Source organism: Aythya marila (assembly GCF_965140915.1).
Source record: "Aythya marila genome assembly, chromosome: 1".
Classification (NCBI taxonomy): domain Eukaryota; kingdom Metazoa; phylum Chordata; class Aves; order Anseriformes; family Anatidae; genus Aythya; species Aythya marila.
The window spans coordinates 111,349,611-111,366,207 of record NC_139042.1 but is presented as its reverse complement, the minus strand read 5'-3'; the positions used below and the strand labels follow the sequence as shown (position 1 = coordinate 111,366,207).

Below are 16,597 nucleotides of genomic sequence, written 5' to 3'. Positions count from 1 at the left end.
AATGGAGGGAAAGATAGTAATTATAGCTTGCTGGAGGCATATTTTTTAAGTAAATGAAGTGCTTCAAAAGAAGTGTACTGGTATGCTGTCTTTTGAATGCAAACCTTTAGGGAACTAGTGTAAGAATATAAACTAAAAACATTATTTTACACCCCAAGTTGTTAATTTGCTAATGCCTTGTCAGGAAAAGTCCATATTCAACTTTGAACTCCAAAGTTCGAGCCAGTAATAGTATACCCTCCAAGCATTATAACTGTAAATTACCACTGAAGTGATTAGGAAGATAAGAAACTCTATTATGTGAAGAATCAAGTATCTTATCTAGTCCCTGTACTAATTGGAAGCAGCCTTGTATGATAAGAAAAGTAATTATTACCGAATTAAGGATAAACACAAAGATGTTTCAGCCATGTACACATCTTTAAAATATAGTGATTCATTAGAGACTACATTTTTTATTTAAAAAAAAAAATTATGTTCATACTTACTGGAGATTTTCTATGTGAACTTGTGGTTAATCTAAAAATTTTTAGCCTTTATACAGCCCCCCATATAAACACTTATATAGAAGTGCTTTCATACTGGAAGTAATGGAAGTATTGACATTCCTGTTGTAGGTTAGGATAGCTCAGTCACAGATATTAAAGAAAATCTCTAAAGTGTGACCGGAAAAGATATAAACATGGGTCTCCTGAATCCCTATCACATTCCTCACTCATAAAATAGTCTCTTCCCTTATCCCTTATCCTACAAAGATAGAAATATTAACAAACAAACACAAAAGAAAGAAAGAATGAAATGAATTCTGCTGGAGGGCTAATAATCATATTGTAGGAACGAAGGCTGCTGGAGACAATTGGCAGCATTACTGTATACTTGTCATTTGACCAAGAATATGTATCACAGGTAGCATTAGTGATGAAGGCTGAATGGTTTTGGCGTTTTAGCTTCCCTGGTAAATCCTTCCTTGGTAAATAGCACAAATGCTAATAATACAGAAGACATTATCATTGATCAGGAAATGTTATTTCATTACTTCCAGTTCTGCTACTGGAGTAATATGTCTCCCCTAAGAAAAAAATCTTTTTATTGCTTATTACTTCCCTTACAGACTTTCCAGAATCAGAAGTAAAATCAATATTTTTTTCCTACGGTGTCCTGAAATAACAATTTTTCCAAGCGTGGGATCATGAATAAAAACCCAGAGTTCATTTATTGCTATGTATAAAATCATACTCATAAATATAAAATCATACTCAGCATCAAATAGTATAGAAATTCTAATATAGTTACAGAATCTAGGCTAGAGAAATAAGGAGTAAATATAATAGCATTTTTCTGGTATAGAAAGAAGTGGAAAGGTTTTTAGTACCCAGAATAATACTGGACCTTGGTACATCTCTATGATTAACAGTTATAAATAGTCCATACTGTTTGAAATAGTCCATATGGTTTGAAAAAAAATGACACTTTTTATTTATAAATACAGTATGGCTGTATTTATAATGAGAAATACAAATATAGACAACTTTTTGCCTTATAATCTAATACTATTGGTGCTTTACTAAATAACTTTATAGCATCGTAATTAAGCAATAGGACAAAACATTAGAAAGTTAATGTACTTACACCATAATCTGTTTCATTAATTTCCTAAAATTTCTGTTGAATGGCGTTTGGATAATTAGGTACCAATAGCTTTTGTAGTGTTATGCATAGTTTCATGTGTAAATTAATTGATACCATTTACCTGTTATATATTATAAGCTTAAAAATGTCTTTTTTTCTTTTAAAGAACAGTAAACCCATCTTCTTTAGTTTTCTGACCAACACAGACATGAAACCATGTCTTCATGAAACCAAAGTCAACTTAAATTAGTCCTCACAGCGCTGATATTTCTTCTTGTCGATCTGCCAGAGGGTAGGGAGGCCCTGCAGAGGGACCTGGACAGGATGGGTCAATGAACAGAGGCCAATGGGATGAGGTTCAGCATGGCTAAGTGCTGGTTCCTGCACTGTGGCCACAACAACCCCATGCAGCACTACAGGCTTGGGGGAGAGTGGCTGAAAAGCTTTTGCAGAAGAAAAGGATCTGGGGGTGCTGGTTGATGCTCACCTGAACACAACCTGGTAGTGTGCCCAGGTGGTCAAGAAGGCCAACAGCATCCTCGCTTGTATCAAGAATAGTGTAGTCATGGACCAGGGAGGTGATCGTCCCCCTGTACTTTGCTCTGGTGAGGCTGCACCTCGAGTACTGTGTTCAGTTTTGGGCCCCTCGCTACAAGAAGGACATGGAGGTGCTTGAGCGTGTCCAGAGAAAGGCTACGAAGCTGGTGAAGGGCCTGGAGAACAAGTCCTACGAGGAGCGGCTGAGGGAACTGGAGTTGTTTGGTCTGGAGAAGAGGAGGCTCAGGGCAGACGTTATTGCTCTCTACAACTACCTAAAAGGAAGGTGTGGGGAGCTGGGGGTTGGCCTCTTCTCGCAGGTAACTAATGATAGGACTAGAGGGAGTGGCCTCAAGTTGAGCCAGAGGAGGTTTAGGTTAGGAATTAGGAGACAATTCTTCTCAGAAAGAGTAGTCAAGCTTTGGAATGGGTTGCCCAGGGAGATGGTGGTGTCACTGTCTCTGGGGGTGTTCAAGGAGAGGTTGGACATGGTGCTTAGGGGCATGGTTTAGCAGGTGACATTGGTGGCAGGGTGATGGGTGGACCAGATGATTTTGGAGGTCTTTTCCAACCTTAATGATTCTATGATTCTTCCACCTGCAACGGTCCTTCCCTTAATGTAATGACAAGAGGAAAGCAGGCTCCTTGGAGGATGCTAAAGTATGTTTCTTCCTCTACCTGTGTCATAGGAAACTAGGAGAATTCAATTAATGAGTTTGCAAAAAAAAGACTGGTTGCTGAGAGGGCCTAAGTCAGTGTTCTCTCTCAACTTCAGTTGGGAAGTAGCCAAGGAAGGAGAGAAAGAACAGGTAGGGTGAAGGCCAGATTCCTTCCTTGGCTGGGAAAGCTTTATTCAGAAAATGTGATAAAGCTCTATATTTCAGTGAGTATAGTCTTTCCTGTGTCTTGAAGCAGGCAGGGGTCTCAAGGAAAGAATAACCTGTATTTATTGCAATTCTGATTATTATTGGTAATGGTGATGGTATAGAAACGCCTAAGTAAATTAAACCACGTTATTCCCAATAGCAGTATTTTACACATGAAGATCATTAGCCTTCCTGTGAGGATGGTGTCTAAATGACTTGAGTTGCAGTCCTCACCACACCACGTGTGCACTTCAGATCCCTCTGCTGCCCCAGATTTGTGTGTGCTGACACTTCATTCACCTTGGCAAAACAGACACAGTGCAGGGAGGAAAGGAGGAAAGGGGAGAATGATGATGTAGCTTATCTTGTTTGTTTGATGGTAGTTTTTTAACACAAATGTGTTTACACATTCCTATTAGGGCTTGTTCCGACAGCCAGTAAAATGCCAGTGCGCTGACATGGTTTCTCTTCGCTAGAGAAATAAGATTAGAAATAAAATACTAGAGAGGTAGAGTAGTCCAAATAAAGACAGACATCAGGTTAGCTTTTGCTATCAGCAACTGCTGGGTCTAAGGCTTCTTTATAATGAGTGGGCAATATATCAAATTCGTTTAGCCCCAGAAACCAGGTAAGAAATGTTGGAAATTCTGTGCCTACTTTTAACAATATGAAACAAGAAATTTGAAAATTAGAATATGGACTCAAGGATAAAAGCTTCTCCTACAGATCACTGTTTTGAAATCAGTTACAGATAATGGAAGTCAATCTAGGAAGAAGAGAAACTCTCTAGAGAAACGATACTAAATTCCAACCATCGTTTGAAATACACATTTTCTGCCTTCTATGTAGTGTATGAGAAAAGGGATTCTGAAAAGGAGAGAAGCCAAAGGCATTTAGAATAAAAAAAGCTCACTCTGAATTAAGGAATGAACTTTCAATTCAATTCTGAAAAAACAAAGGAACTTATCAGACTAAATTAAATGAGGAGCTGACAGAACTGTAGATGACTCATTGCAATTCAAGAAATTTATAACAGTGTAGAGGAAAACGTAGAGAGCAGATGGTGCAAAGAATCCTCAGTACGAAACAGAGATCAACACTGAGCTCAAGAGCCAGAAACCATCCTTCAGCTTAGTACCAATGGCAAGAAAATGCTGCCATTAAAGTGATTAAAAGCCATGCTGGGCTTCTAAGCATTTTTTTTTTTCCAAATGGTTTCATTGGGTAACCAAATTAGAGCTCTCCTGCAGCTTCTGGATTTGAAATAACTAATTAAAAGAATGTCCCATTGATTCATCATAGGAACATTAGAGAAATCTTTATAAATGAGCAAATAGGATTTACCTATCTTACAATTTCACAGTTAGAGAGCTCAAACAATAAATGGGTAGGATCTTTAGGGTCTAAATAACTTCTGCTCTAGTGAGCAACTCATATAAGAAGCTGAAATTTCTCTACAGAAAGTACTGTTTTTAAAAACACTTCACAAGAACTAAAGAAATAGAAACTGAGCTAGCTGCGGCTTTTAATTACTTAGTCTTATTTGCCCATTTCTTTGAACAATAACTTTCTGACTGGAATCCTTTTCTTTTTCTAAGTAATTATTTCCTCTGAGATGTGAATAGATAATCTGTGTGTGACAAATAGTAGGATCATTCTTCTGAACAATTAAGAAATAGTTAATGATAAGTCTTTTGAGGCTTCAAAAAAAAAAGCCTTAAAAAAGAAAAAGTCCTAATTTTTACTCGGTACCCTAGTAGAAACAAAATAATTATTCTTGTATTCGGAGCCTTATGTACGTACCTTCACATTTTGATGGTGCTGTGGTACAGGTGTGACATGAGCCTTGCTGCATAGGATTTTTGGTTTCAAGTGCAGGTCAAGCAGAGCTGGTTTACAAGAGGGCTGAAGTAATCTTTTCTTCCATTACTTTGCTACTGAGTTGTTTCCTGGGGAGAAGACATGGGCTGCTTCTGATACTGAGTGTTTGAGTTGATCTTCTGTTACACCGACTGTGTTATGAGCCCCAGGGCTCGGTACTGGGGCTGGTCCTCTTTAATATCTTTATCGATGATCTGGATGAGGGCATTGAGTGCACCCTCAGTAAGTTCGCAGATGACACCAAGCTAGGTGCGTGTGTCGATCTGCTTGAGGGCAGGAAGGCTCTGCAGGAGGATCTGGATAGGCTGCACCGATGGGCTGAGGCCAACTGCATGAAGCTCAACAAGGCCAAGTGTCGGGTCCTGCACCTGGGGCGCAATAACCCCAAGCAGAGCTACAGGCTCGGAGATGAGAGGTTGGAAAGCTGCCTGGCAGAGAAGTATCTGGGAGTATTGGTGGATAGTCACAGAATCACAGAATCACAGAATTTCTAGGTTGGAAGAGACCTCAAGATCATTGAGTCCAACCTCTGACCTAACACTAACAGTATGAACCAGCAGTGTGCTCAGGTGGCCAAGAAGGCCAATGGCATCCTGGCAGTGTGGCCAGCAGGGCTAGGGAAGTGATTGTCCCCCTGTACTCGGCTCTGGTGAGGCCGCACCTCGAGTACTGTGTTCAGTTTTGGGCCCCTCGCTACAAGAAGGACATCGAGGTGCTCGAGCGAGTCCAGAGAAGGGCGACAAAGCTGGTGAGGGGTCTGGAAAACAACTCCTACGAGGAGCGGCTGAGGACGCTGGGCTTGTTCAGCCTGAAGAAAAGGAGGCTCAGGGGCGACCTTACCGCTCTTTATAAGTACATTAAAGGAGGCTGTAGCAAGGTGGGGGTTGGTCTATTCTCCCACGTACCTGGTGACAGGACGAGGGGGAACAGGCTTAAGTTGTGCCAGGGGTGTTTTAGGTTGGATATTAGGAAGAACTTCTTTACTGAGAGGGTTGTGAGGCATTGGAACAGGCTGCCCAGGGAAGTGGTGGAGTCACCATCCCTGGAGGTCTTTAAAAGACGTTTAGATGTTGAACTTAGGGATATGGTTTAGTGGAGGACTTGTTAGTGTTAGGTCAGAGGTTGGACTTGATGATCTTGAGGTCTCTTCCAACCTAGACAATTCTGTGATTCTGTGACATGCACTTGCTCAAATGGAAGAGTCACTGCAGTGAACTCAGGCTGAATACAAACTTAAATTGTCATATAAGTTTTTAAATCAGAACTCAAAGAAAAATGCACCACATGCAGTGTGTATGAAAAGCATACAAAGGTTAGGTCATAATATGAAGAAGTGTAATACTGGTGGTTTGTATTTTGAAAAGCCCAGAAAGACCATGCGTATAATTATATTTGCATTTTAACCTGGTGCTTTCTCTAATCAAACTGGATGTTTTTGCAAGGATTTGGTTATTAGATTAATGAACCCACAACACAGTGTGATGAAGCCACAGTGTGCTGAGGAAGGTGGCCCAGCTGAGGAGGTCCGTCAGGCATGAACAGGCACACAGGGTGTATCAGACAAATCTGCAAAGCTCCCATAGACTCCACCTCTAAATCACATCTTGATGCCAGTGAATGACTGAAAACAACAAACAGTAAACAAATGTATATGAGGAATTGCCCTCATAGGCCCTTGATCAGTGTTTTACAAATACAAATCCATTTTTGCTACCTCGTGATTTCCTTTAAACAGACTGGTCTGTGTTCCCTGCTTGGAGTAGCTGATTTTACCCCAGAGTAAAATTACGAGAGCTCAGCTTCACCCTCAATTTTCAAGAACAAAAATATCATTTTAACTGGGGGAGTATTTATATGTACCCAGGGATAACATTTTTGCCCAAAATTTATGAATGCCTTTTATTTATTTATTTGTACTTCCATTATACTGTTTAAGGGCTTCCTGAAAAATACATTAATCCTTTATTCAGCAAGGCAGGAATTCTTTTTCCTTTTTTTTTTTTTTTCAGTCATTCCCTTTGTTAACCTGTGGTTAAATGGCATAATTGCAGGTGTGGAAAAGTTTCTTGTGTAAGCTATTTTATACACTTAATATCATTGTTGGTATGTGTATGGTTTTTTTTTTTTTCATTCAGTATCATGTGTTGGGCTGTTGGCTTTTTTTACATCAAAGTGGACTGGATTGTTATACTACACTATAGTTATCCACAGGGAGGACTGAAAGTGGATAAAAGTTTATTTTCTCTCACTGTCACAGAGAAGGAGATTGTTATATGCATGTCTGTGTGTAGAGCTTCCCTTCTTTCAAAGGAAAACAATCAGTTTTGTTTTCTTTAGTGTTCGTTTGCTTTCTAGAGTTTATTGATTGTTTTCATCTCTTAAACGTCCTGAAATATTTACAAGAAAGAAAACAAAGGCACAGAATTTTGTGACTAGATGCAGTTTCTTATTTTATTTTCCTAGGGAGACTCCTTCACCCAAAAGATAAAACCTGAAGTCATAAAAGCGTGTTATTTTTAGGAGACAGCTCCTTAGAAGCTTAGAAGAGGTTAAGTAAGATTCATAAAAGAGAGGAGTGCAGGAGGGTGTGTAATAAAGTGGTATATGTTACTTGAATGACAAATAGGGTAAACTGTGAACCACTGGAAGCACGTTTTTTGTGGGAGACAACCTCAGGAAGTTGTCAGGACCCAGACGTGCTGCTTGGGAGCAGGTTTGTTCAACCTTCTTGGTTGTCTTCAAGACTGTTGAACAATGTGATTGGTTTTGTTGTGACATTTGGGAAAGCTGCACGTCAGTACAAGTAAAGCAGCTTTAGTGTCAGGAGAATACTAGGCTTTCTTTGCCATACTCGACCAGATTAATAAAATAAGCAAAGAGTTTTCCAGAATTGAATTTTTGCACCATTTGACATTATTACATAGTAGGCACTGATCCTTCTTCTCCAAAAGGGCAGCAAATCCAATTCTTAAAATCACTTAGCCCCACAGTGAGATAGTTTGGCTCTTGGGTGCATCCACCCATGTTAGGCCCCTTCCATAAACTGCTGGAAATGGTTCCTGCTCACTGCGCTGCCGCAGACCTACACTGTCAAGTGCTTCAGGTAGGCTTCGGGCACCTTTGCTGCCATGGCTTGCCCATAACCCTGTCCCTGCCCTTGGCCTCCTCAAACAAGCTGGGTATTACATACACACAGCCACCTCCCTGACGGGCTGAAACACTCTTGCTTCTGTCAGCCCAGCTAGCAGAAACAGAACACGTTACATCTGTTTTAAGTTGTGTCACATTATTTTACCCCTAGGGGTAAATCAAAAGTACATTTTACACAGCTGAGCTATGACATTTAAAGCAGAGTATCCTGAGTTTTGAATTTACTGTTTCTGAAACATGGTTCTGCTCTGGATGCGATGTCCTCAGAGCCAGCAGCGCATCCTGGTTGTGCACAGCCAGCGGTGGGGACTGGCACGGGCCCCTTTTTCTGGGAGAGACAGAAAAGACATTTCTGTATTTTTGTATATAGCTATTTTTCAGAAGCTGGTCTGCACTTTAATGAAGGAGTTACTGGTGTGTACTTGCAATGTTAATTCCAGGTTATATGGTTTCCCTGAGAATTGCCATCTGTCATGCTTTTCTGCCTGGAGGTCACTCAAAGTTACCACGGGTTGGTATCCTAAGACAGTGGGATGAAAGGATAAACCGTGTACTTCGTCTTTAACCCTTAGTTATCCTTTTCCCTTTCAGCACCCTCCTTGATAGGTATGGTAAGGAAGGACTGGGCTTCCCAAAACAGCATTGCCCTCTCCTGGCAAGAGCCGGACTTTCCCCATGGAGCCATTCTGGACTACGAGATCAAGTACTATGAGAAAGTAGGTCACACTTACAGCATCACCCCAACTCAGTTCCTAAAGATCAATATGTTTTGTTATTTTTGTACTTAAAAAAATAGTATTTTAAACCTTTCACTCAATCCCATATACAATGCTTTATAAGCAGACATTTTTTGTTGGATTTTGTACAGATTTTTTGTTGTTGCACTTCTGACTTGTTAATGACTGTCTTGTTTCATGTCAGAACCAAATAGAGCAGCAGGCAGGCAGTAGATATACCTGTCTCATAGTAGCAGCAATTATGAACATGGATAAATGGATTGTATAATTGAGCATGTTTTGATGCATAGACTGTAAAAGCTTTACATTGAAGTGGCACTGAAACAATATATCAAAGGAGAACATCAATGTAATTTCATTTTGTGCTATTATTTAGCAATAATCTGTGCTTAAATGATAGAGTTCATTAGCCTCATTTAGGGGGTTACAAGAGATAGAAACTGCATGGCAGTGGGCAACAGCATGCATTACAGGAAAAGGTACAAGGTGACAGACAGCATGTCCTACAAAAGCATAATCTGAAGCCTGCTTTTTCCAAAGCATACATGTAGAACATTTAATTGTTTCCAGTTAGCTACAGGGCCTAGCACTAGTGTAAAAATTTAGTGCAAATCAATGTCTTTATTCCTTGAAACATAGGAAAGAATTTCTTGATGTGCATATCTTAAAGAGTAATCTGCTAAATCAGTTCTTGCTGTTTCTTTGTCCCCATCTAAAAGTCACAATGGAACTAATGGATAAGTGAGAAGACCACAAAGAACAGTAATATAGGCCAAGGCATGAAAGACAGATTTAGGGATGATAGGCTCTGTAAATATCAGAATTTCCTTCCTTGGCTGCCCTTCTCTATTGAGATTATGCAGCTTTAATGATGCAGAAAAAAAGGGTAAACTGGGGAAAATCCAAGTAATTTTAATAGTATAGCTAGAGGGAGAAAACAGTTTGTTTAGAACATTTGGCAGTCAAGCAAGGAAACTTTATTTTCCTACAATGATGGAACTCTTTCAAGTTTTGATCCATTACCATAGCAAACTATACTATGACTAGCACTGCCCTTTTTTGTTTATTTATATTAAAATAACCAAGTGAATTAAAATAGATAAATAGCAAGTTTTTATTCAATTATATGGGAACAAATATCCAAAACCATTCATATGGATGTTAAATTACAAAGCTCATATTTATAAAAATCTTTTATCAATAGATCATCTGCCAATATCTGTCAATACTGAGTGACAAGGCAAATAGCTCTTCTTAGAGATCTACATATTGGTAAGTCCTGTCCATTATACAAGACTAGAGAAACAGGCTTTGTGGCCCTGTGATATATATAGTTTTAACTGCTCCTGTCCATTTCTACAAAAAATAAAAAAAAAAAGAAAAAAGAAAAAAAAAGAACCATTTTCTATTTTCACCTTTTGTAATGCATAAGGAGTATCTTTTAACTATTAACTTCTCCTCCCTCTTAGGTGTGGGGAGATAAATGCACTGCTGGCATCTTCCAGTACTGTTGTACAGGGATTATTTTCTCCCTAAGTCACTAACTGGACTACATGCATAGCTCTCCAGTACACCTTTTGTTGTTAAGGTAGAACTTATACGCTCTCCGTCAGTGCTATGTAATAGATGGAATGAGAGACAAATACTCCAGCACCTAACAGTAACATAGCCACTTATTTGAGCAGAACAGCTATGTGACAGATTTGCAAGAGCTCTCTTGAAGACCACATTCTAGAGAGATTAATAATCTCATACTGCAAAACACTCTGTTGATTTGCAGTATTAAATTACAAAATGTGATTCTATACCACTTTAATTATATTTAAATATTGCTAAAGAAGCATACATTACAACTATACTCCTGGGTAAGTATAGTGGCCAAATGCAAATGGGATTTGTATGTTTAAAAAAAAAAAAAAAAAAAAAGGAGAGTGTCTACCTCAAAGTTGGAAAATATTAACATGAACTTTAACAAATTCCGTATTCTTCACCTTGAAACTCCACATATTAAATAGCACAGTCTGTGTAATGTCAGGGGTAGATACAGCAAGTGTAATCTTTCAGGCTTCCTATAATGACCCCAAAAGGGGAAAATATCACCATTCCTATTATCAGAAGTGACAAAAATAGGGATGGTGTTGCAAAATTACAAGAAATGTGATAAAAGGAAAATAATTTAACCAAATTTAGTATGAATTTACCACAAAGATGACCTTCCTCTGGAGAATAAAAAGTTGAGCTAAAGCTCAAAAACAAGTTAAATATTAAAAGCTCAGAAAATTTCTTAATGTCTTAAGGAAACAATAAAAATGAACAAACGTGTGCATTTGTATTAGGTACTGTTATACAAAAGAATTAGTAAAAAGAAACAGAGTTTGCAGTCCTTTCTCAATCCTTCATTACCTGTCATTTCTGTTAGAAAAGAAAAGAGGTTTTCTTCTTACATACAATATAAGGAATTGAATGTTTCCATCAAGTACAAACACTCAATATTCTGGTCTCAACAGGTTGTATCCGTTTCTTAACTTTGAGAAACTTTGAAGAACCCTGCAGGATTTAAAATTTTTATAACTATGAACATCTATTTCTTATAAGACTCCTTGGTAACGTTTGCAAAATTATGAAGAAGACACTGGGGACCCTAAGGGAGCATGCTTTCTTTTAATTATAACCAGTAGGAATTCTGCAACTCGTAAATGGAAGTCATTTCTTGACATGTGCTCCCATGGTTTCGTGAAAGATCTGTAAGCTTACAGAAATCCAGTAGCCATCTAACAAAATACTGTGGACAATCCACAAAATGGGACTGTTTCCAACAATTTTGTAAGTAGGATAAATTAGTGGTGGTGAACTCAGAATACACAGAAGCATCCTCCCATGCATATCCACAACAAGCAGAACAAGGGAATAAGACTAGACTGTGCTAGATCTGCATGAAAGTTTTATTTGCAGTCTTGTGTGATACAATTTGTACACCATGGAAACCATGGAAAGATCAAGCCTCTTATCTCTTTGTGAAAAATAGTTTCTCATCTTCTGAGAAAGATGCTACCAAGTAATAGAGAAATAAAGTAGAGAAGTTATACAAAGCTATCAACAAGCTTACAAGTATGGAAGCCATACATTCATTCAAAAATGTAATAAAGCAGCTCAGTAATTTGACTGCTTTAAAGCACCCTCTTCCATATGACCTTCATTTCTTCAGTGAATTGCTGAAAAATACTCATAACTTTAACAAAATATTGTTTGCCTTTGTCAGTCCCTAAAAATGAAAATCTTGAGAAAATAGCAAAATTTAATTGTAAGCCAGTTCTATATGTATCCGACATATTTTTTGTTCTAGGAATACACTCACACATGTTTGCGGGGTTGGCTGCTATTCTGCAGCTTTTCAGCCAGAAATGTAGGGAACATGAGGTGACCTAGGACATAATTTGAGAGCTGACTTGGCCTGCGAAGTAAACAAAAATTGTAAGAAATTTAGTCCAAGATGCTATGGGTTTCTGTCACAGTGAAGAGCAGAAGTTTTCTGTTGCATAGTTACATGGTATACCCAGAGAGAGAATATGATCCTAAAGTAATACTGCATGTTGGGGCTTTGTAGTTGAAATATCTTATTTCCGGTAGATTTGGAATCATTCTGAAAAAGCTACAGTTAGCAACATTTGTCACCTTAGACAATAAGTGAGTCTTCACTGCAGCACACAAAGAATCCATTAAGTGTTTGACCTTAGAGATCTAAGATGTACTCTGTAAAGCATTTCTTCAAAGACCTTCTTTGTAGTCCTCACAGATACTAAACATTTTCAAGTTATCTCTCTTGCTACAGGATGTCTACCCTGTTCTACAGTCTGTTATTTATCCATTCTATTTTACAGTCCTTTAATATCTTCCACAAACAGCAAAGTACTTTTAGAAGAAAAGATTCTTTCATAGGCATTGTTGACTTTCCCTTCAAAAATCAAACTCCAGATATCAATATAATCTCTGTTTCTTTGCTAACAGAAATCAATTTTTTTTCTTTATACTTTAACACTATTACTCAGACACTGACTAAAGCTTTTACAGTGTGAAAGATTCCAGGGCATCATAATCTGATCACCTTTACAAAGGTTGCATGCTCAAGTCAGATGAAGGCTGATATGACCTTGCCACAGCCTTGCAGTGAAGCTGAGTCCTTCTGTAGGAATTCTCTCATGGGAAAGGAAACACAGTACACAGTGGATATAAACCACACCAGCTGCACTTCAGGTGGTGCGGCTGAACTGGGAAATGCTTATTCCTCCCCTTTTCCACCCAAACCCTCGGAGTTAATCATCAAAAATTAATGTTCCCTGAGAGCTGTGTTAAGCATACCAAGCTGTATACATATCAGAAACTATATTAAGTTTTAAGTTCTCCCATATGGCCCAAATACACCAGCTGGATTATATTTTGTATTACAAGATAATAAATAATTAGCTGATAATGTTGGTCTATAGGGAAGAGATTTTATAGGATTCATCCAAGCAATATCCAAGGCATTGCAATGACATCTGCAAATAGAAAGCATCTTCTGGAGCAGGATGCAGGATGGAAAGACTGGCTGATGGTTCTTTGCTTTCTTGTCCATTGGTGAAATTTGCACTAAAGCCAAATCCCTTTAATAAAATGCTTCATTTTGGTGTCAGATTCAATTCGTAATTTACAAGCAGTTTTCACATAAAAATTTTAACCCACCTCTACATGACAGTGATTAGACAAGATATGTAGGATGTCAGATATGACTTTTCCTCCGCTCCACTATTATTTAGCATTGGATTAATAAGTAAAGGAGAAAAAACAACCAAGTAGTAGAGACGGGGAAAATTAGTTTCCCAATGAGATTTTGAAAAGAGATGAAGAGCCAATGAAGCAGGTAGATAAAGTACCAGATTTAAAGAATTGGAAACAAATATGACCTTGTTAATTTTTCTATCAATCTACAGCTCTATTTAATTAACTTCTATGAGGAGTGATGCTCACTTAAATTCCGATATTAAAGCAAACACTGCTATTTGTTTGAATATTTATTAGTATGAATTAAAATGAAGAATCCTGAATTTGAGTATGAAAATATGTAAGAGAGCTTGAGGAAATTGACTTGGTAGGAATATTGTGAAGATTTGAGCACATCAACATGCAACAAATCTTAAAAGACAGAACTATTTTTACAAAAATTAATGTGGAAAATTTTAAATGAGGAATTAAATTACTCTTGCAGAATTGTATACCTACAATAATATTCTGTTGCTTAAAGCAAATCTATCTGTCCAGAAATACATGCACCATATTATTTCAAAGCCGTAAAACATGTGTACCACATATTGCATACTATGTATTCTGACAGCAAAAAGATATGGCACTCAATGTACGTAGAAAGGTATGAAATGATATCGTTGCCATTTTTTCTACATTTTTTTTGAGGAACAGAGAATCTGGTGTTCTGCTCAGTGCCACTCTGATGACTGGCACAGCAGTAACATGCTGCTGGGAGCCCTGGAGACATGCCACGCTCACTTTTGCCCACGTGCCCAAGTTGTTTCATTTCTGTATTTTCTCCCATGTGAATTGCCAGTTTAGGGTGTGTGACTCATCACTGTTTAGGACAACAGATGTTGCTGTGTGGATTTAGCAAAGGAGACATTTTGTCATCCTTTTCTTTAGATGAATTCAGCACTGCTCAGGCAATATGTACATCATGTTTCTTTTCTCTCCTTTTTAACTCTCTGCCCCCAAACCTGGCCCTACTCAAGTATCAGCTGGAGTCCTAACCTCAAGGACAAGAAGCCACGTATTTTCATTAGTCAAGACAGGCAGTTTTTCTAAGTACATCATGTAGTTAAGACAGTCCTCTCAATTTCCGGGTGACGTTTTGGGAAGGTGAAACAAAATTAGCGGACTGTGTCAGGAGCAGGCATATCTCAGTTGTTGCTGTTGTGTCAGCATTGCTAGCATGTACTGTTTCTTTCTCTAGGCATATCCTTTTATTATTGCTAGGCATGCCATGCTGTGCTTGATGCTGTTGCAAGCTTCCTAAGTTTTGTAAATATCGGTGACAGGGTTAGGGAGCAGGAAAACTGCAATGAGCATATGATCCCTTCAGGTGTCTGACCAGTCAATTAGGTTTTTTTAATGTATACTCAGTACGAAATGGTGAATACTACAGTGTTAGTATTGAATGATCAACTGAGCAGTTCTTAAACTTATGCTAATTGTTCTTTTTTAAAATGAAAAATCTGCTCCTGTAATTTTTTTTTTTAATTATTGGAATTAGTTGAGGGATAAGTAGCAATGTGCTCCCTATAAGTAAAGTGTTCCAGAAATTAACAGAAGCAAGAAATGTAGGGGCCATTTTCGTTACATTTTCAGCATGTTCTTGTAAAAATGAGAGCACTGAGTAATTTGGATATTAAGAGCTTTTGGACAGTAGTACTAAACAAACCCTACTGTTTGACCAAAGCAGCAGGAACAGATCAACGTGTTGCTGTGAGCCCACAGAGCTCCATGGAGCACTTCTGGCATTCCTGGCTGTTCAGAGCTCCTGGGAAATGAACCATGTCTGGCAAATGTTTTTAAAAAATAATCACTACAAATGTGCTTTGGGAGATAATCATTAAAATGAAATCTCCTAGCTTATTTTAGCATAATAAGTGATGTTAAACAAGCTTCTCAGTTTTGCTATTCTGCTGTTATTAACCTAGTTTCCCAAGGGAAGAACTGTGAAAGGCTGAAGGATTCTAAAAAGAGAAAAAAATAGGTCTCCAAACTGTATAAAATGAGAGTGAATAACTAAGAGACTCTGCCTAGATATAATTTTTGCCTTTGGGAAGGAACCTAAAGACCTTGCAACAGCCATTATTAATGACACTGATATAATTACTATTAGGAGAAAAAGAAATCTTGCCTCTAAATATCAATTAGGTACCACAAAGGGTTTACCAAAGAAGTTGTAAGCTAGGCCAGCTCCATTAGGTGTCCGGTTTGACCAGTCTTCTAATAGTTTTCTTCAGTTACTTAGAGCTAGCTTCTCGCCATTTGTATTTAATAATAAAGTAGCCTACGGAGCTATTACTATTGTCATTCCTGCTGAAACAAAAAATCTTGACAAGAAATAGGATGCTGTTTAAGCAACCCTTGTAGATTTGATTAAAAAAAAACATATTTCTGTCTCTGCTGATCTTGTGTTTTTGTCTGTAGCCAATACCATCTTCCCCAAGGAAAATTGTGTGCACAATACATATTTCAATAACTGCTATAGAAGAGCTGCACAAATGTAGAAGTGCATTAATGGTTTTGAATTAATCATTTTCAAACTCTTTCAAAGATACAGGCATGAGAGGTATGCAAACTATTGCATACAACCATTACAAACTATCAAGACAACAAACTTAATACCCTACTAGTTCCATACATCACAGAAAGCTAAGGAGGCTAAATCCACCAATAGTAGAGTGTTGGGAGGACATTTGTTGTCGACGGAAGGAAGGCAAGCGCACTCGATATGAGTGATCAGCAAGCTCCATTTTATTGCCCGAATAGCCTAACTTTTATAGTGAACTTAACAGGGGCGGACAGTGTCTCACACAAGATCATTGGTCAAAAGCACTCAGAAAAACAGTTACAAGAAAACAACCCCACCTGCAAGAAAACAACCCCCTTGTGATTAGCAGGCACATAGACCTTGTCCTTGAAGCCAGCTGCTGGTAACAGTATTTTTCTGAGTTCCTTAATTGGACGATGTGAGAGTCATTGCCGTGGGAGCTTCTCACAGTTACT

General features: G+C 38.3%; 1 protein-coding gene across 4 annotated transcripts in view; it reads left to right on the top strand.

The window, feature by feature from the left end:
- The window catches only part of EPHA6 (EPH receptor A6), a 519,909-nt gene that overhangs the window by 349,566 nt on the left and 153,746 nt on the right, over positions 1 to 16,597 (top strand). For 3 of the 4 annotated variants that reach the window (XM_082778842.1, XM_082778843.1, XM_082778841.1), the window contains exon 6: positions 8,655 to 8,779. The exons of the other annotated variant lie outside the window; for it this stretch is intronic. In XM_082778842.1, coding sequence (XP_082634968.1) covers positions 8,655 to 8,779 — 125 coding nt within the window. The remainder of the gene's footprint in view (positions 1 to 8,654; positions 8,780 to 16,597) is intronic. 4 annotated transcript variants of the gene reach the window in all.